At 46.0% G+C, this 21,204-nt stretch overlaps 3 protein-coding genes across 3 annotated transcripts; all 3 read right to left on the bottom strand.

The window, feature by feature from the left end:
- Nucleotides 1–15,573: 15,573 nt before the first annotated feature.
- Nucleotides 15,574–16,275, bottom strand: LOC142521807 (uncharacterized). The gene has a single exon (XM_075624988.1). The coding sequence runs from the start codon at nt 16,273–16,275 to the stop codon at nt 15,574–15,576; it is 702 nt and encodes a 233-aa protein (XP_075481103.1).
- Nucleotides 16,276–16,371: 96 nt separating this feature from the next.
- LOC142521806 (uncharacterized) lies at nt 16,372–17,148 on the bottom strand. Its single transcript, XM_075624987.1, has one exon. The coding sequence runs from the start codon at nt 17,146–17,148 to the stop codon at nt 16,372–16,374; it is 777 nt and encodes a 258-aa protein (XP_075481102.1).
- A 22-nt stretch (nt 17,149–17,170) lies between these two features.
- Nucleotides 17,171–19,515, bottom strand: LOC142521805 (uncharacterized). Its single transcript, XM_075624986.1, has 3 exons — nt 18,700–19,515; nt 18,399–18,588; nt 17,171–18,261 (listed from the first exon to the last, which is right to left on the bottom strand). Exons 1-3 carry the CDS (start codon nt 19,513–19,515, stop codon nt 17,171–17,173), a joined length of 2,097 nt encoding a protein of 698 aa, XP_075481101.1.
- Between the last annotated feature and the right edge of the window lie 1,689 nt (nt 19,516–21,204).

The raw sequence follows: 21,204 nt of genomic DNA, 5'->3' as shown, positions 1-21,204 counted from the left end.
GGGAACCTCCCGGGCTTTCCACTCATCTCCTCCTCTGCAAACTCAAGCACTCCGAGAGCCTATTCAGTCCAGCCCGCCTACCAGGGAAAAAATTTTCTCGGAGGGAGCTACTCTGACTGGGCTTCTGCTTCTCAAATAGATGGTGCTTCCACTCGAGGAGGCGAATTTGAAGAGCTCCCTCCCCACCCCCAAACTCTTCGATGGGTCCAGTCGTATCTTATCCGTAAGTTTACTTCTTGAACTCCTTTCTCTCTCTTTTCTCTTTTCTTTTTTTATCTGTTTTATTTGTACAGGGTGTTCAAATGCTGATCTCGGCCTTTGAAGAGGAGGCAGCGGCGGCCACCATTGCCAATAATAGAGCTCGGTCCTTCCAAGAGCTTCAAGAGCAATTGCAAAGGGAGATTTCCTGGGCTCAATCAGCCCACGAGGGAGAAATGTCCAACCTCCGTGCTGCTTTGGATAAGGTCAATCAGCAAATCCTGACGGTCCAGGCAGATCTGGCGAAGGCCAGAGATGACACCGATGAGGTCCTCGCCTGGGAGGAAGCTTTGCAAGGTACCATATCTTTCTTGGAGTCGAGGAATCATTCTCTATCCGAGCAGGTAAAGATACAACAATCCCGGGCGGAGAGAGCTGAGAGTTCCCTGGCTGCGGCTGACTATCAGAAAGACAAGTGGCAGGCCTCCTTCCTATAATCTCCAGAGTTCAAGGTGACTGTCGACGATCGGGCCTATCCTCTCTTAAAGACCGACTTTGACAAATGTCGGGAGAAATTTGAAGAGGCCGAGCTATTGCCTGAGGATAGGGAAGATTTTCCTGACTTTGAGTAAGCCATAGCATCCCTTCCCAAGGATGCAGAAAAGGAGAAGGAGGGGCCCCAAGAAGAAGAGCAGCCGGGGTCGAGCCCAGTAGATATAGTGTAAGGTCCATGAATTTAATTCACGTAACCTGAATGCATGCAATCTAGGATTTTTAATTATTTATGTGTTAAATTATTTTATGCATTTTATGCATAATTCTTTCATGATAGGATTTATTTCATGAAATTTTAAAAGCTCATGCATTAGGGTTTCTAGATGGATTTCGTGCTCGAACGAGAAACGAAGACCGGGGAATTTTCAGGAAAATTATTTTTATCACATGATTAATTTATATTAATTAATATAAGATGTTTTAAAGGTATTTTACAAGAAATGGGTTTTATTGGGTATTTTTACCCGCCAGAGCATATTTTTCAGCGATACGTAAATTTTTTCGAAACGGAGGACTTTTTGAGGATTCGCTAATATTTTCAAGAACTTACCATAACAAAATATCTTTCGGGATTGTGTTTGGACTTAATGAGCCTAATTTTAATCTTATTGGGCTTAAAACTCTATTTAAACTTTTAATTGGCAATTTAGGGCCCATTATATACTAAATTACTATTTAATTATTACCTAAACTCCATTTAACCTAAACCTAAGCTCTCATTTGGCCGACACCTCCACCTCCACTCAGCTTTCTCTTGTTTTCAATAATTCTTCAACAGCAAGAGCTTCGGCCACCCCATTTCTTGCAAGGAAAAATTTACCCGGCACTCGTTCTTCGATCTCCTCGCGTCTATAACAGCAAGACATGATTTGTATCATTTTTTACGCATCATACATGTTTTATATGCTGGAAAACGTATTTATCCATGGAAAATTCCGATCTAGCTTAGTGCATGAAAAATATTTCGATTTACATGTGATTATTGCGTTTTTCTTGTTCAACTCTCACGTTTTCTTATTGATGTGGAAGGGGCTGCGGTTTTTTAGTTGTAAGAAAATGATAACGGTGTCAAGATGTGGTTTTTGGGTTAACACCGATTGTCGTTTCTGTAGGTGGAAAGATCGAGGGGTTGTATCGTGGATGTGGTCAGATGGGGCTGTGGTTCGGTTATGGGATGGAACAGGGGGTGCAAAGGCTGAAACAAGGCTTGGACCAGACCCTGGTGGGTCTGAGTCACTGCCCATGGAGGGCCAACCACCGCTGGAACAACCAGAATGGCCGGTCGCACGCGTTGAGGAGGGAAACTCGAGTGAAGGGGTTTTAGGGTTCTAGCGATCGTGGCTCTTGTAGGCTGAATGGGGCTGCTGTGACCGTGGCTCAAGTAGGTCTAGTAGGGTCGGTCTAGGTCTAGGGTAGGCTGGTACCATCGGGGGTAGGCTAGTATCGTGAATTTTGGAAGGTTAGTGCATTAGGGTGCAATTTAGGAAGGGTGAAATTTCCAGCAGCTTTTCAGGGATTTGGTCGATGGTTAAGGAGTTGGGTTTGAGGTTTTAGGGCCTGTTAGGACATGTTTTTCATATGACACGTTTACATTACGCTTTTAAAGTTCATGAAATATGTGTTGAGTATGATATTTTCCACTGCTGTGTGTTATGTGTATGTACTTGTTATTTATGGTACAGATGTGTTGAGTCTTTAGACTCACTAGGCGTATGTGATGCAAGTGAGCTTGATATCTAGGGGAATGGAGGTGCTGAACTTTGAGTTGGCAGAATTTACGGGACGACACAACCCGAGGACCTTATGTTCTTCCGCACATTTATGATTTTATGATATTGAGAGGATATGCGTATTTTTATATGCTGTTGTTTTCATTGTTGGATGTTAGGATTTTTACTCGCTTATTTCCTGTGATATTTTATTGGTAATTACTTCCGACTATTTTTAAATGATATTTTCAATAGGACTGCATGCATGCAATTTATTCAAATGGCTTATTTTCAAAATGTGAGCCTTATAAAAAAAATAAAAAAAATTTATTTTCGCACCTTTAAAACGGCAAATGATACAAATAGAGTAGTATTGTAATTTTCTTTCAATTATTTTGTAATTTTTTCCCTCGGGCTTTTATAAATTAAATTCCTTTAACTATTGCTTTAATAAATACTTGTCAGATACTCGGCCTTAGAAATAATCAGATTCTTTTTATTCATAAGTACTTGTGAATGTTGAACCTCTGAATTTTTGTAAACGTTGTAAAGTAGCCGGTATCTTCAGTAAGTAGTCGGGATGTTGAGCCCTGAGCCGGGTATAAATTCTTGTACTTAGAAAATGATCGAGATGTAGAACCCCTAACTCAATGTACAGAACCCTGGATTTTATAAATAACCAGAGTTTTGAACACTGGGCAAGGGATCATGTCCCGAGACTTGGGAATGGTCAAGGTGCAGAGCCCTGGGCTAATTAATAACCAAGGTACAGAGCCTTGGGCCTGAGATCATGTCCCGGGACTTGGGAATGGTTGAGATGCGGAGCCCCGAGCCAGGGTGCAGAGCCCTGGGCTTATTAATAACAAAGGTACGGAGCCTTGGGCCGGGGATCATGTCCCGGGACTTGGGAATTGTTGAGGTGCGGAGCCCCGAGCCAGGGTGCAGAGCCCTGGGCTTATTAATAATCAAGGTATGGAGCCTTGGGCGGGGGATCATGTCCCGGGACTTGGTAATGGTCGAGGTGCGGAGCCCTGGCCTTATTAATAACCAAGGTACGGAGCCTTGGGCCGGGGATCATGTCCCGGGACTTATAGATCAACCGGGGATTTGTACCTCCCGGGTTATAATATTCATACATTTTCTGAGAAGAAAAGAACTTTCATTATATCTTCAAGCAATAATTACATCATTCAAGCATAATACTTTTTGAAATGAAATACATTCCATGGTCGCTTGAGAGATCGTCTTAGAGCATCCTCTAAATAAAAAGCTCTTGAACTAACCTTCCGGGTTATCTTAAAAGGTCATTCCCACCGAGCTTCCAACTTTCCAACATCTTCGGCTGGACTGAATTTTTTCATCACCAAATCTCCTGTTTGAAAGTCTCGAATTCGGACTCACTTGTTATATGATTTCAGAACCCGGCCTCGGTAAGCGTCCCTTCGAATTATAGCCTGCTCTCTTTTCTCTTCCACCAGATCCAACTCCATTGCCCTGCTTTGATCATTATCATCCGGGTACGATTCTACCCGAGCAGAAGAATGTCCAATCTCAACAGGAAGAACGGCTTCAGAACCATACACCAAGTTGAAAGGAGTCTCTCGAGTAGGTGCTCGGGTAGTAGTTCTGTATGCCCAGAGAACACTAGGCAATTCCTCCACCCAGTCTTTTCCTCTGCGCTGTAGCCTAGTTTTCAAGGCTTGCACAATAATTCTGTTTACAACTTTTGTTTGACCATTTTCTTGAGGATAAGCAACAGAAGTGAAAAACTGAGTGATTTTCATTTCCTTGCACCAAGCTGTGATCTTTTTTCCCTGGAACTGTCTCCCATTATCAGAAATTAGTCTCCTAGGAACTCCAAATTGGCATACAATATTCTTCCACAGAAACTTCAAAACTTCCTTCTCTGTAATCCTGGCCAAGGGCTCGGCTTCTACCCACTTAGAAAAATAATCAACTGCCACCAGAAGAAATTTCTTCTGAGCCCGAGAAACGGGAAAGGGACCAACAATGTCATGCCCCACTGATCAAAGGGGCAAGATGCCTAGATAGGCTTCATAAGAGTGGTCGGGTTGTGCTGAAAATTAGAATGATATTGACAACCATCACACGCCCGGACCACTCGAGCAGAGTCTTGGCTAATACTGGGCCACCAAAATCCGACAAGCATTGTTTTTCGGGCCAATGATGTTCCTCCGAGATGCTCTCCACAACACCTTTCATGATCTCCCGGAGGACATAATCCACCTCTCCCACAGATAAAAACATTAACATGGGCCCCTGAAATGATCTCATGTACAAGATATTATTTAAGAGGACAAACCTAGGAGCTTGTCTCTTAATCTTTTGAGCTTGAGTTTTATCTTCATGTAATTCTTTGTTGACAATGAACTTGATCAAGGATGTCATCCAAGAATCCTCTCGCACTGGAAATATCTCCTCATCCGTGGAAAGAATTAGCCGGATAACAGCAATACTTCTCGGGTATTGAATTTTGTTAAAGAGGCGACCATCTTAGCCAAAGCATTCGCTTCCCCATTCTCATCCCGGGGAATTTTGTCAATGCTCCAATCCACAAAGAATTCGGCCTGTGCTTTAATGAGCTTTAGATATTTAAGCATCTTGTCATCCTTAGCCTCATAAACGCCCTTTATCTGCTGGGTAATTAACTATGAATCGGAATACAAAATGATCTGGGAAGCTCCAATTTCCCGGGAAGCTCGAATATTGGCGAGAATAGCCTTATACTCTACTTCATTATTAGTCACCCGGGAGTCAATTCTTAATGTCAATTTTATCTTTTCTCCCGGGGGAGCTATTATCACTACTCCCACACCACATCCAGAAAGTCTAGACGCCCCATCCACGAATACTCTCCAAAAATCCTCCTCATCAGGCTGGATCATCTTGGACATAAAATCTGACAAGGCCTGTGCTTTGATAGCTTCCCGGGGTCTATACTCATTGTCATACTCTCCCAGCTCGAATGTCTATTTGATCATTCTTCCAGATACTTCTGCACGAGTCATAATCCTCCTGAGAGGACTACTAGTAAGCACAATAATCTGATGCGACAGAAAATAAGGCCGCAGTTTTTGGGCAGTCATAACCAAAGCCAGAGCTATATTCTCTACTTCACTATACCGGAGATCGGAACCTCTAAGAGCATGGCCGACAAATTAAACAGGCTTCTGATCAGAGCTTTCTTCCTTTATAAGTACTGATCTGACATCATACTCAGTAGTGGATAGATAGACAAAAAATTTTTCCCCGGGCTCTGGCTTCACTAAGACAGAAAGCTCTGCCAGGTGACTCTTAAGATCTTGGAAGGCATGTTCACATTTTTCATTCCACCCAAACTTCCGCGCCTTCATTAGGACCTGGAAGAAGGGATAACTTCGATGTGCTGATTGAGATATGAATCGAGAAAGTGAAGCAATTCTCCCGATCAGCTTCTGCACTTCTCGGACAGATCGAGGGGATGACATGTTCATCACTGACTTGAATTTCTCTTGATTCACCTTGATTCCCTGGTCAGTGACCATAAAATTCAAAATTTTACCACTCTTTACGCCAAAGATGCATTTGGCTGGATTGAGCTTAATCCCATATTGAATAAGAGTGACAAAAGTCTCCTCTAAATCAGAAATGAAACCAGAAACCTCCCTAAACTTGCCCAGGATGTCGTCAACATACACCTATACATTTCTTGCCAGATGCTTCTCAAATAATTTGTTTATTAGACGCTGATATGTGGCCCCTACGTTCTTCAACTAGAAAGGCATGACAACATAGCAAAATGTACCACCCGAAGTGATGAATCTGGCCTTATCTTGATCATTATTGGCCAGGGGAATCTGATGATACCCCTGATAAGCATCCATGAAATTGAGCAGTTTATATCCATAAGTGGAATCCACCAATTGATCAATTTTGGGCAGGGGATAATGGTATTTGGGGCAAGCCTTGTTGAGATCTCTGAAATCAACACACATCCTCCACTTCTCGGTAGCCTTTGGTACCAGCACCAATTCGAGAGCCAGGTAGGAAATTGTATTTCCCGAATATTGCCGGCTTGCACCAAATCTCGAACATGTACATCAATTAGTTTGTCCTTCTCGGGACCAAAGTGCCTCTTTTTCTGCTTCACAGGTTGAGATCCCGGGAGGATATTCAGATGATGTTCAGCTACCAGGGGAGAGATCCCGATCAATTTTTGATGGGACCAGGCAAACACATTAACATTAGTTTTTAAACAGTCTATTAAACTGACCCGGGTTGATAAGTCAAGGTCTCGAGCCATCCAGATCTCCTTGCCTGGCCTGATCTCCACCACCTCTTGCTCTTCCTCTGCCACAAACTGGACTTCCCCCTTCTCTACTGCCCTCTCCACTTCTACACCCACACTCGCTCTCTTCTCTCCTCGCCTTCTTTTGGTCCACCTGGACCGCTTCTACAAAGCATTTCTGGGAAGAAAGTTGATCTCCCCGGATTCACCTACTCGGCTTCCCACTGAAAACTTAATCTTCTGGTGGTATGTGGATGCTACGACCCTCAACTCATTCATGGCCGGCTGCCCCAAGATGATATTTTACGATGATGGGGCATCTACCACAGTGAAAGTAGTCATAACAGTCTTCTTCAACTCCCTGGTGCCCAAAGTCAAGTGCAAGACAATTTCTCCCTCCGGGTAAACAGCATGGCCAACAAAGCCAAAAAGTACCCTTTCCACTGTCTCCAGCTGGTACCCCTGCAAATCCATCTGTACGAGGATTTCCTTGAAAATAACGTTCACAGAGTTGCCCGAGTCAACGAAAACCCTCATAATGTCATAATTTTCCACCCGAGCTTGGATAACCAGGGCATCATTATGAGGAAGATTGACACCCTTAAGATCCTCCGGGCCAAAGCTGATAACTGCTTCACTCCTCCTTACTCGTTCCACCTCCATGCAATCTCTCCTACTCCTCGGCTTCCTTGCCCGATTGTATTCACCATCAGTAGAACCTCCAGATATTATTTTGATTACCCCCAAGGCAGGGGGTGAGTCTCTTTTCCTCTCGGGCTCATTATTCCTTTTCCCACTTGGGGCACCTCTTGAACTTTCTTGTGCATTGTGTACCGGCTGCCGAGTTGTCCAAGGGTGGCAATATTGGCCTCTTATTTGGTGGATTATGTCCCTGGACAGCGGGTGGGACATAATCTCTTCTCATCGTTTGGCAATCCTCATTGTTATGGTGACACACTTTGTGAAGGGTACAAAATCCCTTTTTCTCGGACCTGGTAAACTTTTGAGGGGGACATGTTTCTGCTATACTCTTGGACATCCCAATCCCAGGCAACTTTCAAAGGCACGTGATGAGAGAAATGCCCCGGGTTACCCCTCCTCTACACTCTCTCTTCGGGTCTAGATACCTTGTTTCCCCTCTCTCTCTTCAACACCTATCTTTTCTGCTTTTGTGTGCTCGAGCCAACAGATCTAAAAAATCCCCAGGCATCTTCTTGGTTAATGACCGAAAAAAATCCCCCTCCCTTAGCCCCTGAGTGAATGCAGTAGTTTTGGTCTCGGTGGCGCAAAAAGAGACATCCAAAGTAACTCTGTTGAATCTACGAACGTAAGCCCTCAGACTCTCTTATGGGCTCTGCTTTACTTCAAAAAGACTAAATACAGTCTTTTTGTACTTCTTGTTGCTGCTAAAGTGATGTAGAAACACCTTCTGAAATCCTCGGAAGGATGTATACTCTGAGTGGCCAATCCCTCAAACCATCTTTGGGTTGAGTCAACCAAAGTGGTCAGCAATAATTTGCACTTGATCTTATCAGCATAACATTGCGGCATGACCATGTTCTCAAACCTAGCCAAATGCTCCTCCGGGTCAGCGCTACCATTATAGTCCTTGATTTTGGCAGAGTTAAAATGCCCGGGCAGAGGTTCCCGGACAATAGCATCAACAAATGGGCATCCTTTAGCGATTACCTGAGAATGACTCCGACCATCCATATGCCCCTCCAAAACTCTCATCTTCTACCTCAACTCTTCCAACTCCTTGGCCACAGTAGGAGACTTTGAACCAGCACTGGATTCCCTCTCCTCCATCCTTACTTCCTCCTCTCTCATCTCCTGCTCCCCTTCGTGTTGTGCGTGATGAGAAGGGGCACTTCTTGCTACTGCCATATCCACTGAATCGGATATAATCCGAGCCAAATCCTCTAGAGATAAAGTAATAAAAGGTGGAGGTCATGTGGGCGGACGACCACATTGTCCATAGGTAAGTGCATTGTCTCCCAGAACCCGAAAAGTGTCTTGATTTTTCCTTCTTGTAGGAGCCATGTCAACGTCTTGAGCTCAATTTCCCACAAACGGTGCCGATGATGATATCCGAGTGAATCGGATGAGCTGGGTCAGGGCAATTCACCAAATGATTATGAGAATTGTATTTAAGTAACAATGAGCAAGGAGATGTATCTGTGATGAAGGTATATTTGTAAGTTATGGCTTCCAACGTGACCTGCAGACAATGAAAAGAACTCGTGAATGGGCGCCGGGAGGTGTCCAGCGTAGTCACTCCGATGCTTAAGTCAACATGTGAAGATGAACGATAAAGGCAATATATGTGAAGATATATGTGAATTCCAAGAGTTTTTAAACAAGAGTATCCGACCCCTTCCAATGTAAAACATACCTGCTATTTATAGGAAAGAAGGTGATGAGTACCTTACTTTCAGTGCCTACTTATCAATTGTAATCTTAGATGTTGACTTTCTGTCACGCCGTCCTACTTTTCCGTCGTGTCCCATCATTAGGATTTTGTCAGGAACGCTTATCGAGGTAAGATTTTACCTGAGCAAGCACTCGAGTGCGGTATTGTTATCGAGGTACCCCGGTAGAAATCATCCTAGAGCTCATATGAGAGCCCGAGCTTCTGGTAGCCCGGGAAGAAGATGTTCTGGGCATCCACATGTCCGGCTTGAGAAGAAGATTTGGGATATCCATTCAATATACCGGGTCATCCATGACCCGGACTCTTATGGGGATATCACTCATTATTCCTAGATTATCAAGTTTTTGTCGTTGATTTGTAATGACATTCACAGTTATTTTCCTGATATTGAAATAGTTATTTAGAATGGTTGAACAAGAAAGAAAAAGTTTAGCAATTTCAATGTAGTTCTCGATTATTCCTCTATATCACAAATTTATAGGTTGCTAATGTTGGTATAATTGTTAAGGTACTTGCTTACATATTTGAAATAGTATTTTAGTGTTTGTATGGTTATAGGTTGAATTTTAGAAAAAAGACGGCATGTGCTGGAATTTCATTATGATGATATATTTTTTTTTGGTTACCTGATTTAATTATACTATTTCTTTTTTGTTCAGTTTATAAATTTTTGTTCAAGAGATCATTGTCGATAATATATATATGAACAAAAGTGTGAAAGTATACCATAGTTGACGCTCACCCACTTGCTTTAAAGATGCGATGGAAGAACTGAAACAGATGTTTGGGCAACAACATAGGATTAGGATAAATGATACACCTTTTGGCAATTGGATTGACATGCCTGAACTTGTTATCAGCAATCAAAAAATTTATTTCTTATTAAAGAGATTTGATATTAATTCTTGGAGTAGGTCTCTTGTGAGACGGTCTCACGAATCTTTATCTTTGAGACGGGTCAACCCTATCGATATTCATAATAAAAAGTAATACTCTTACCATAAAAAGTAATATTTTTCATGGATGATCAAAATAAGAGATTTGTACCACAAAATACGACCCGTGAGACCGTCTCATACAAGTTTTTGTCTAATTAGTACTCTTTGATTGTTGGTGATGATATTTAGATTCCTTTCAAACCAACTGATTTTTCTGTCATTCTTGGTTTGCATCATATTGGCCAACCAGTAGACTTAGATCTTAAAATGGAGTCTCTATTTGTGACTCATCAATTTGGAGGCCAAATGACAAAAGCAAAACGAGCAGCAATCTATGAAAAGCTTATTTCTCATGCATGCAGCGATGATGAATTAGAAATTGAAGATTTTGTTTGACTTTAAATTTTGTTCATATTCAATTGCATGATATTCTCCACATAAAATTATTATTCCTCGAGTTTTATCTTTTTTTTATCTCGATGATCTTACCAAATTTTTTTACTATGTTTGGGGAAAAGCTGTATTTCGATTTACTCAACAATAGTGATGTTGCTGAAATCGGTTATGCTAACTGGGAGGTTAGACCTTCGCTTGGAGAGCTCTGATCAGACCTTGGAAAGCTGGCTGGGAGGTCGGCACGTCACTCGGGGAGCTCGGATTGGACTTTCGAAATCTGGCAACACAAGCAAGAACGTTAGAAGGGGGCCGGAAGGTTGTTCCGGCGTAGCCCCTCCGACGCTCAAGTCAGAGTATAGAAATTTTAAGAGAGTAATGTATGTGCTGAGAGAATGTGAATATATGAATGAATAAAACAATGAACGGAACCTGGTATTTATAGGAGAACAACAGAATCCTAGTTTGGTAGATTTAGATCCTCAGAATCTTTGGAAGATCTGATTAGATCTTGCGCCGGATTTGGTTTAGATATTGTGCCAGATTTGATTAGATCTTTAATGGGCTTTACCTTTCTGGGCTTTAATCTCTGTGGGCTACACGCTTAATGTCTGAGTAAGAGCTCTTGTAGGTATGAGCCCGCCTACCGCCAGGACCTTGCGGGAACTCGGCTCGGGAGCTCAGCCGAGAAGTCTTCAATCATCCCGATATCACCGTCTTGGAGGTCGGCTTGGCTACATGCTGGGAGGTCGGCTAGGGAGGTCAGCCGACTTCTGCAATCGACGGGGCTGGTGATATGGGAGGTCGGCTGGGATGACCTCCCGGATGACCTCCGAAGGCCGGGTCCTCAACTAGGTGGGCCACCGAGAGCGGGCTGAGCCCATCCTCAATCCGGGGGTATCACGAGTCCCCCCCTCAAGTCGAGCTGACGTTGAAGACCAAAAGCTCGTGGTTGTCTGAGCTCTCGGTGGCCCCTGATTACTCTGAGCTTAATACCATTTAGCTGTGCTGAGTTGAAGATGATAAAGTTATAGGATGTGCTGACCCAAGGAGGGAAAACCTTTGGCTTAGGTCTTAGTTTTTGGCTTTCCTGATCTGGAAGACTGAGCTTTTAGCCGGGCTGAGCAACTAAAGAAAGCCCCATACTATGCTGGGGTGCGGCCAGGTTCTGATGTAGCTTAGCTTAGACTCGAAGTCCCCAACCCCTTTGATTAAGTTGTCATTACTCGTGTTGAGCTGAGGAAGAGCTGATGCCACAAGCTTCTAGCCCTGTTGGTTCCTGTCCTAAACACGAAACGTCACTGCCAGCTGTCAATCAAACGGCTAGTTTCACTTATTTCGAGACGATCTTGGCCGTTCGACCCCTTAGAAATCAACGGTCTGATCTCCTTCTGGTCCCTCTATAAATACCAGCCACCCCCTTCACTTCATTTCTTACTTTCCTCTCGTTTCAACTCGGCTCCGACCTTCCAAAAGAATTCCTTTTTCTCTTCACTGCTCCCGATATCCCGATCTTCTCTAGGTATTTATCTCATGTCCTCCCCAAACATTAATACCCAGTCAACCTCTGAGGAGGTCTTCCGAGAGGTGGATCAGTATGATCCCCTCGCGGAGATTGTTCCGGTGTTAGGTGAGTGTCCTGAGACTGAGGGGGTCAGCTCCCGCCTTAATACTGGTGATGACGGAGCAGTCCTGAACCAGCTTAGCCTCAGTCACCTCGAGGAGCCAATCAAGACGTCTGACCCTGGTTCGAGCTCCACACTTCGTGGGTGGATGCTTCGGACGAGCCTCGCATCCGAGCTCTCTCCTACGCCCCTGGTGATTATAATTTTATATTCCCTCATTCTGAGGATAGAGCCAATAACCCCCCTCCTCGATATTACACTTTTTATGAAGACCAAATAGAAGGTGGACTTAGATTCCCTCTCCCCTCCTTCTTTCAAGAGCTGAGCCAATTTTACCAAATCCACCTTGGACAGTTTACCCCCAACGCCTTCCGTACTCTGTGTAATTTTGTGGTTCTTTTCAAAGCCTTAGCTTTCGAGGTCGACCCCCTAACCTTTTCCCATTTCTACCTCCCCAAGAGGTCAGAAGAGGGTCCCTTCTATTTTTCAGCTCGGTCCAACTGCCAGTTCTTTGAGGGGGCCCCGAGCTCTAACAAATTTTGGAAAAACCACTTCTTTTTTGTCTGACCCTCCGATTCGTGGGACATCTATTCCCAATGGAGGGCTACCCTCCCGGAGTTCCCTTCTCCGCCTCCGAGCTTTCATAAGAGCCATACTTTCCTTGAGCCCTTCGGGGTCATCCGGGGTCGGCGTTTCCATACCCCCACCCTTTTAGCTGAGGACCTCTTGCGCTATTATGGGCTCAGCTCAGCCAAAGTCACTCCCAAGGGCAATGAGGGTATGGAATTCAGCCCAACCTAAGTCATTCGCCTCTTCTTTTATTTTATTTTATTTATTATTTTTTTTATCTTGACCCTGTTTCTTTTATTTGTCTCAGCCAACAGAGTTATGAATGCCCTGATCCAAAAAGTTGCAGCCCGCAAGCAGCAGAAGGCCATCTCAGCTGCTGCGAGCAAGGGTAAAGCGGTGGCCACCGAGGCCAGTACTGAGGAGGTCACCGTGGTGACGGTTACTGAGGCAATGGAAGTCCCTCGTGGCGCCTCTTCCCGGAAAGGACGAGCGCCGAGCACCCCCGGCCCTCTAGGTCAGTCCGGCAGTAGCGGGGAGCTCGGGCCCCTTTAGACTAATGTTGTGCCCCTGCGTCAGTTCAAACCGGACCCTCATTCCAAGGTCCTTCGCTGCAGATCCAACCTGTATGATATGTACTGGGACGACCACCGGATCATAGGGGCAGGGCCCTCTGCCCTGGCGGGAGCCGTGCTTCGGGACGTCGTCTCCGAAGCAGATGCGGAATTTCTCCAAGAGCTTAACTGGTCCGAGCTAGTCACGAGGTCTACCGCTGCCAGCGTCGAGGTAATGTTTTTCGATTGGTCTTTTGATGCCTTCTCTGAACCTGGCTAAATGATCATTTTTTGACAGGCTGCCCTGCTGAATGCCGAGGTGGCTTTCCGAGCCACGAATTTTAGGAAGGAGTCCTGGAAGGATGCCCGGGCCTTCCAGGCAACCTCAGCTGAGCTGGATAAAAAACTGGCTGACCTGACGGAGGCCCTCGAGAAGGAAAAGGCCAACTCGAAGAGGCGGGAGGATGACATGCGCCAGGGCTTTGCAGCGGAGGCCTTGAAATTAAGGAATGAGTTGCGAGTGGCGGAGGTCCGGCTCGAGGCATCTCAGGAGGAGATCAGGGCTGCTCAGGAGGTTGCCAAGGTCGCTCTTGCCGACCTAGAAAAGGGGGCTGAGACTTTCAAAGAGGACTTCCTGGAGTCTTAAGAATTTGCTCTTACTGTTGCTGAGAGGGCTCTCGGCTTCATATACGTGGGTTTTGAGGGGGCCGTGGCTCAATTCAAGGAAGTTGGGTATCCTCCGGAGGGATCCTCAGCTGATTTTGTCGATGCTCAGAAGGTGGTGGATAACCTCCCCCCAGAAGCCCCGGAAGCTTGAGTAGCTTAGCTCCCCGTCCCGGCTCATTTTTATTTTCTTTTGCTTGTACTGAATTCCTTAAATGAAAATTTTATTTCATTATTTCATCCCGTATGAGGTTAGCAAATATGATGAGAACTTGACAAAATTTTAACTTGGTGAGTTGACCCTGAGAGAGGTCGGCCCCATAATAGAAACAATAACATGCCGTGAGAGGTGAGCTCATCCAGCGGAGATCGGTCAGAACAATTGACAATAATAACGAGCCGTGAGAGGTGAGCTCGGTCAGAACACTTGACAAAATAATGTCGTGAGAGGTGAGCTCGGCCAGGGGAGCTCAGTCAGAACACTGAACAAAATAATGTCGTGAGAGGTGAGCTCGGCCAGGGGAGCTCGGTCAGAACACTTAACAAAATAATATGTTGTGAGAGGTGAGCTCGGCCAGGGGAGCTCGGTCAGATCACAACAAAATAATATGTTGTGAGAGGTGAGCTCGGCCAAGGGAGCTCGGTTAGAACACTTGACAAAATAATATCATGAGAGGTGAGCTCGGCTAGGGGAGCTCGGTTAGAACACTCAACAAAATAATATGTTGTGAGAGGTGAGCTCGGCCAGGGGAGCTCGGTCAGAACACTTAACAAAATAATATGTTGTGAGAGGTGAGCTCGGCCAGCCACTTTAACAAATTGATCATGAATGAAAACATTCCTGCCGAGCTGAGGTACGTATAAACACATGTTCTTCGGGATCATAGCGTGACGGCTAAGGCTAGGTCTTAACCAAGATGAGGTGAGCTCTGGGCTTCTGAACTGACTGAGGGTGAAAACCCTTGTAAACTTGGCGTACCAAGGTGAGGTGAGCTCTGGGCTCCTGAACCGACTGAGGGTGAAAACCATTTCAAACTTGGCGTAACCAAGATGAGGTGAGATCCGGGCCCCTGAACTGACTGAGGGTGAAAACCCTTGTAAACTTGGCGTAACCAAGATGAGGTGAGCTCTGGGCTCCTGAACTGACTGAGGGTGAAAACCCTTGTAAACTTGGCGTAACCAAGATGAGGTGAGCTCTGGGCTCCTGAACTGACTGAGGGTGAACACCCTTATAAACTTGGCGTAACCAAGATGAGGTGAGCTCTGGGCTCCTGAACTGACTGAGGGTGAAAAACCCTTCTAAACTTGGCGTAACCAAGATGAGGTGATCTCTGGGCTCCTGAACTGACTGAGGGTGAAAAACCCTTATAAACTTGGCGTAACCAAGATGAGGTGAGCTCTGGGCTCCTCAACTGACTGAGGGTGAAAACCCTTGTAAACTTGGCGTAACCAAGATGAGGTGAGCTCTGGCTTCCTGAACTGACTGAGGGTGAAAACCCTTGTAAACTTGGCGTAACAAAGATGAGGTGAGCTCTGGGCTCCTGAACTGGCTGAGGGTGAAAACCCATGTAAACTTGGCGTAACCCGGATGAGGTGAGCTCTGGGCTCCTGAACTGACTGAGGGTGAACACCCTTATCTACAATAACTTTCAACGAAAATGCATAATTTTATTATTAAATCTGATCTTAACATTAAAATCCAATGTCTTTGCAACAAAAGTAACTAACATAATAAATGAAACTAAAGCTTCTAACAATATATAAGCGTAATATTTGCGTAAGTGATAAGCATTCCATGGCCTTTTCAATTTCTTCCTTGCCAAATCCTCTAAGTAATAGGCGCCTGAGCTGAGCTTCTCCATTACTTTGAATGGTCCTTCCCACCTTGGATCCAGCTTTCCCACCTCCACGTCTTGAATCTTCTTCCATACCTGGTCTCCAACCTGGAAGCTCCTCTGAATGACCTTCTTATTGTAGGACTGGGCTATGCGTCTCTTGTAAGCTTCCATCCTTATGGCCGCGGCTTCCCTCCTTTCTTCCACAAAATCTAGGTCTGCTGCTCGCCTCTCATCGTTTTGCTCATCGTAGAATATCACTCGGGAGGTTTCTTCGCCAATCTCTGCTGGAAGCACCGCCTCATTCCCATAAATCAGGCTGAAAGGTGTCTCCCCCGTGCCAATCTTTGGAGTAGTCCGGTATGACCAAAGCACACTGGAGAGCTCTTCCACCCATTTACCTTTTGCCTTCCCCAGTCGGGTTTTAATGCTTTGCACTAAAGACCTGTTGGTGACCTCCACTTGGCCTTTGCACTGAGGGTAAGCCACGGAGGTGAAGTGCTGCTGAATTTTCATATCTTTGCACCAGGCTTGGATTCGGTTTCCCAGAAAATGTCTTCCATTGTCAGATACCAACTTCCTCGGGACCCCAAACCTGCAGACAATATTCTTTCAGAGAAACTTGAGGACCTCATTCTCAGTGATATTAGCCAACGCCTCAGCCTCTACCCTCTTTGAAAAATAATCAATGGCGACAAGCAAGAACTTCTTCTGAGCTGGCGCTATGGGAAAAGGTCCTACAATATCGATTCCCCACTGGTCAAACGGGCAGGCCGCCACAATGCTCTTCATTAGTGCAACTGGTTGATGCTGGAGCTTAGCATGGCGTTGGCAACTGTTGCATGAGGTGAAGATAGCTACGGCGTCTTTCAACATAGTTGGCAAGAAATATCCGGCCAGAAGTGCCTTCCGCGCCAAGAAGTAAGCTCCCAAGTGATTTCCGCAACTGCCTTCGTGAGTCTCCCTTAGCACGTAGTTAGATTGTTTGGGACCTAAGCATTTGAGAAGAGGTTGAGAGAGTGACCTCTTATAGAGAACTCCATTGACAAGTATAAATCGAAGGCTCCTTCTTTTCATCCTGTATGCCTTTTTTGGATCTCTAGGGAGCACCCCATTTTTTATGTATCCAAGTAACTCGGCGCGCCAATCCTGATCTTCAGGCTCGGGAGATGGGGCATCCAGAGAAGGAAGTAACTCTACTTGGACTACCACATCCCTTGATTTCCAACTGTTAAGTGAGCTTGCCATTTTTGCGAGGGCGTCGGCTCCTTCATTCTCCTCTCTAGGGATCTGCTTAAACACAAGTTCTGTAAAGATCTCTTTGGTCGCCTCCACGGCCTTTACGTATTCCATCAATCTTTCATTCTTGATATCATAAGATCCATTCATTTGATGAGCCACCAACTGAGAATCAGAAAAGACGTGAACTCGAGCGGCCCATGACCTGCCGGGCCGCCCTTAGACCCGCTAAGACAGCTTCATACTCCGCCTCATTATTAGATGCCCTGAAGTCTAGCCGCACAACCAATTTTAATTCATCCCCCTTTGGTGATATCAATAATACTCCCACTCCGATGCCTTCATTAGTGGATGAGCCATCCACATAGACCTTCCAAAGGTCTTCCATCTCGACATGCAAAGTCTCAGCCAGGAAATCGGCCAAGGTCTGCGCTTTGATTGCGGTCCGAGGTCCATATTGAATGTCATATTCTCCCAGTTCAGTGGTCCATTTCACCAATCTTCTTGAGATATCAGCATGCGTCATTATTTTCCCGAGAGGGCTATTAGTGAAGATCATAATGGGGTGAGAGAGGAAGTATGGCCTCAATCTTCGAGCTGTTGTGACCAAATCTAGAGCAAGTTTTTCTACCACGGTATATCTGAGCTCCGCTCCTCTGAGTGCGTGAGAGATGTAATATACGGGACTCTGTTCGGTGCCTTTCTGCTTGATCAAGACTGAGCTTACAGCTGCTTCAATGGCTGAGAGATAAACATATAGCTGCTCTCCTGGAGCTGGCTTGGCTAATATGGGGAGCTCGGCCAGATATGTCTTCAAGTCGTCGAATGCCTTCATGCATTCTTCATCCCACTCAAACCTCTTAGCTTTTCTGAGAACACAGAAGAAAGGCAGACTTCGGTGCACTGCTCTTGAAATGAATCGTGATAAGGCCGCGATTCTTCCGGTGAGCTTCTGGACCTCCTGGAGATTCCCAGGAGGTGACATAGATTGAATGGCCTTTACTTTCTCGGGATTGGCTTCAATTCCTCTTTCTGTCACCATGTATCCCAGGAATTTTCCGCTCCTGACCCCGAATGTGCATTTTTGTGGGTTCAGCTTCAATCCATAAGATCTAAGAGTGGCAAAGGTCTCGCGGAGGTCAGCTATGAGGTCCCTCGCACTTTTGGATTTCAACAAGATGTCATCCACGTAAACCTCCACATTCCTTCCCACTTGAGCTGAGAATATCTTGTCCATGAGCTTTTGGTATGTAGCCCCGCGTTCTTTAATCCGAAAGGCATCACCACATAACAGAATGTTCCCTCCGAGGTGATGAAGCTTACCTTATCCTGGTCTTCCTCCGCTAGTGGTATTTGATGATATCCTTGTTAAGCATCCATCAAGCATAGATATTAATGACCTGCAGTGTTGTCAACTAGCTGATCAATCCTTGGCAAGGGATAGCAATCTTTTGGACATGCCTTGTTAAGATCTCTGAAGTCGACGCACATCCTCCATTTTCCAGAGCTTTTAGGAACCAAGACCACATTCGACAACCATGTTGGAAAAAGGACCTCCCGTATGTGTCCTGCCCTACGAAGCTCATCCACCTGCTCCGTTATTACCTTGTATTTCTCAGGGCCAAAGTGTCTTTTCTTTTGTTTAACCGGTCGAGCCTAAGGAAGGACATTGAGGCGGTGTTCCATGACCTTTGGACTGACCCCCTGAAGCTCTTGCGGGGACCAGGCGAATACGTCGAGATTAGCCCTCAAACATGCCAACAAATCATTCTTAGTTTCAGGATCCAGGTCGGCCGCCACCCTGATGTTCCAATGGGCCCCTATTTCCACCGTCTCGGGTTCTTCCTCGGATATGAGTTGAGCCTCGTTCTTGGAGATCATTCCTCGTTGAGTCCCAATCATCCCTATCTCAGTCCGGGACCTCTTTACTTCTACCCTCACCTCATCTACGTTGCAACGACGCGAGGAATTTTGGTCCCCGCAAACAACTCCCACGTGGTTCCCTGTAGGATACTTCAGCTTTTGATGGTAAGTGGAGCTCACAGCCCGGAAGTCAGCCAGGGCTGGTCGACCCATTATCCCATTGTATGAGGAAGGGGCGTCCACCACAGTAAAACATGTCATTTTGGTGATACGGTGCGGTCCCGTTCCCAAGGATAAGGGGAGCATGATTTGTCCCGTGGTTTGGACCGCATGTCCTGTGAAGCCAAATAAAGGTGTTGAGATGGGGTCAAACTTGAACCCTTCCACTTTCATTTGATCCAGGGTTTTTTTGAAATGAATGTTGACTGAGCTCCCGGTGTCGACATAGATTCTCGCCACGTCATAGTTGGCGACAGTAAGAGTTACTAACAGAGCATCGTTGTGAGGTGCGACAACATCTTTTAGGTCTTCTGGTCCGAAGCTAATGGTGGGGTCAGACTTGGGAGGGAGGTCTAACCCAAGGCTCTCCAATCTTCTACCATGGGCTTTTCGAGCTCTCCCGGAATCCCCATCAGTTGCGCCGCTAGATATCATGTGTATTATACCTCGGGTCGGGTCATTCGCTATCTGTTCAACCTAGGGTCCCTGCTGTCGTTGAGGATCCGCCCGCCCCCTTGGTTGGGTCGGTTTTCTCTGGGTGGAGGTTTCTGATTCGCCCAGGGAGGTCCTCGACCTCTCCTGTCGTCTTGGTATCTCCCTTCCCGTCGGGCTAGGAGGTTCCTCATGTGAGGGTCTTTTTGCATGATCCTTTGCACCTTCTCCCCTAGTCTCTGACATTCGTTGGTAATATGCCCATATTCTTGATGAAATTCACAGAACTTATCAGAGTGAGGTAAACATGGCCCCCTCTCGGCTTGTTTGGGGCGTTCAAACTTCCTCCTCTCTTCACATATTTCCATGGCCCTTTCCAAGCTCATGGCCAATGGGGCATAAGGAAAAGGTCCGGGCCCTTGACCTCGTTCCTCTGATCTTTCAGCAGGCCTCTTTCTGCTCAACTCTACCTTTTCCTTTCCTTTGTCTTTATCTCCCGGTTTGCCATCCGTACGTCTCTGCCTTTGTGAATCCTCAAGGTTAACATATTTATCAGCTCTGCTAAGGAGCTCGTCATAGCTGTGAGGAGGCTTTTTTACCAAGGAATTGAAAAACTGTCCCCCCCGAAGACCCTGCGTGAAGGCGTTTACCAGGGTTTCAGTAGCTACGGCGGGGACCTCCAAGGCTGCACTGTTAAATCGCCTAATGAAATCCCTTAGTGAGTCCGAGTCACCTTGCTTTATATTGAACAAGCCCAGGGAGGTCTTCAAATGTCTCTTGCTGGTGGCATATTGGTTCATAAAGACGGTACTAAATTCCCGAAAGCTGGTGACTGAACGTGGTGGCAGCAAATCAAACCACCTCTGAGCCGGTCCTACCAACGTGGTAAGGAAGACCCGGCATTTTACCCCGTCTGAGTATCTGTGGAGCAGGGCAGCATTATTGAACCTCCCCAAATGTTCTTCGGGGTCAGTACTCCCGTCGTAGTCTCTAACCGTCGGCTGACGAAAGTTGGGCGGGAGGTCCTCGTTCAGTATCTCATAAGAGAGTGGACTCTCCCTGTCTTGTGGGGGAGGTCGACCCCCTATTTGTCTGCCTAACCTCCTGATTTCCTCCCATACTGCATCTAGGTGTCCAAGAGGAGGAGGAGGAGGAGGAGGTGGCTGCAATGGTGGTGTTGGAGCTCGATTTTGATGGAGGGCCTCATTTATAGATGCGTTAATCAGCTGGGTCAGCTGCACTAGACTGAGAACAGCCGCCTCCCTTCCTTGAGCACCTCCGGGGCCTCTCCCACCGCCCCCAGGGCCTCCTTGAGCACCCCTAGGGCCCGATCTTTTTCATGTTTGTCCCCACATATCTACGTCTTAGCTCAGGTTTTCCCACAGACGGCGCCAATTGATATTGCAGAAATCGGTGATGCTAACTTGGAGGTCAGACCTTCGCTTGGAGATCTCTGATCAGACCTTGGAAAGCTGGCTGGGAGGTCGGCACGTCACTCGGGGAGCTCGGATTGGACTTTCGAAATCTGGCAACACAAACAAGAAAGTTAGAAGGGGGCCGGAAGGTTGTTCCGGCGTAGCCCCTCCGACGCTCAAGTCAGAGAATAGAAATTTTAAGAGAGTAATATGCGTGCTGAGAGAATGTGAATATATGAATGAATAAAACAATGAACGGAACCTGGTATTTATAGGA

The sequence above is a fragment of the Primulina tabacum genome, chromosome 13, assembly GCF_025594145.1.
Source record: "Primulina tabacum isolate GXHZ01 chromosome 13, ASM2559414v2, whole genome shotgun sequence".
Lineage (NCBI taxonomy): Eukaryota > Viridiplantae > Streptophyta > Magnoliopsida > Lamiales > Gesneriaceae > Primulina > Primulina tabacum.
Note: the sequence above shows the minus strand (reverse complement) of the source record. Positions and strands in the feature narration are given on the sequence as shown.

What these genes read in the sequence shown, in the direction of transcription:
- LOC142521805 (XM_075624986.1), bottom strand. Translation starts at nt 19,515, where the DNA reads ATGATATCTAGCGGCGCAACTGATGGGGATTCCGGGAGAGCTCGAAAA. An exon ending in CCCCGCAAGAGCTTCAGGGG is followed by an intron (nt 18,589 to 18,699) that starts GTCAGTCCAAAG and finishes ATAACGGAGCAG; the next exon opens with GTGGATGAGCTTCGTAGGGC. An exon ending in GCTAGTTGACAACACTGCAG is followed by an intron (nt 18,262 to 18,398) that starts GTCATTAATATC and finishes TTCGGATTAAAG; the next exon opens with AACGCGGGGCTACATACCAA.
- LOC142521806 (XM_075624987.1), bottom strand. Translation starts at nt 17,148, where the DNA reads ATGAATGGATCTTATGATATCAAGAATGAAAGATTGATGGAATACGTA.
- LOC142521807 (XM_075624988.1), bottom strand. Translation starts at nt 16,275, where the DNA reads ATGAAAATTCAGCAGCACTTCACCTCCGTGGCTTACCCTCAGTGCAAA.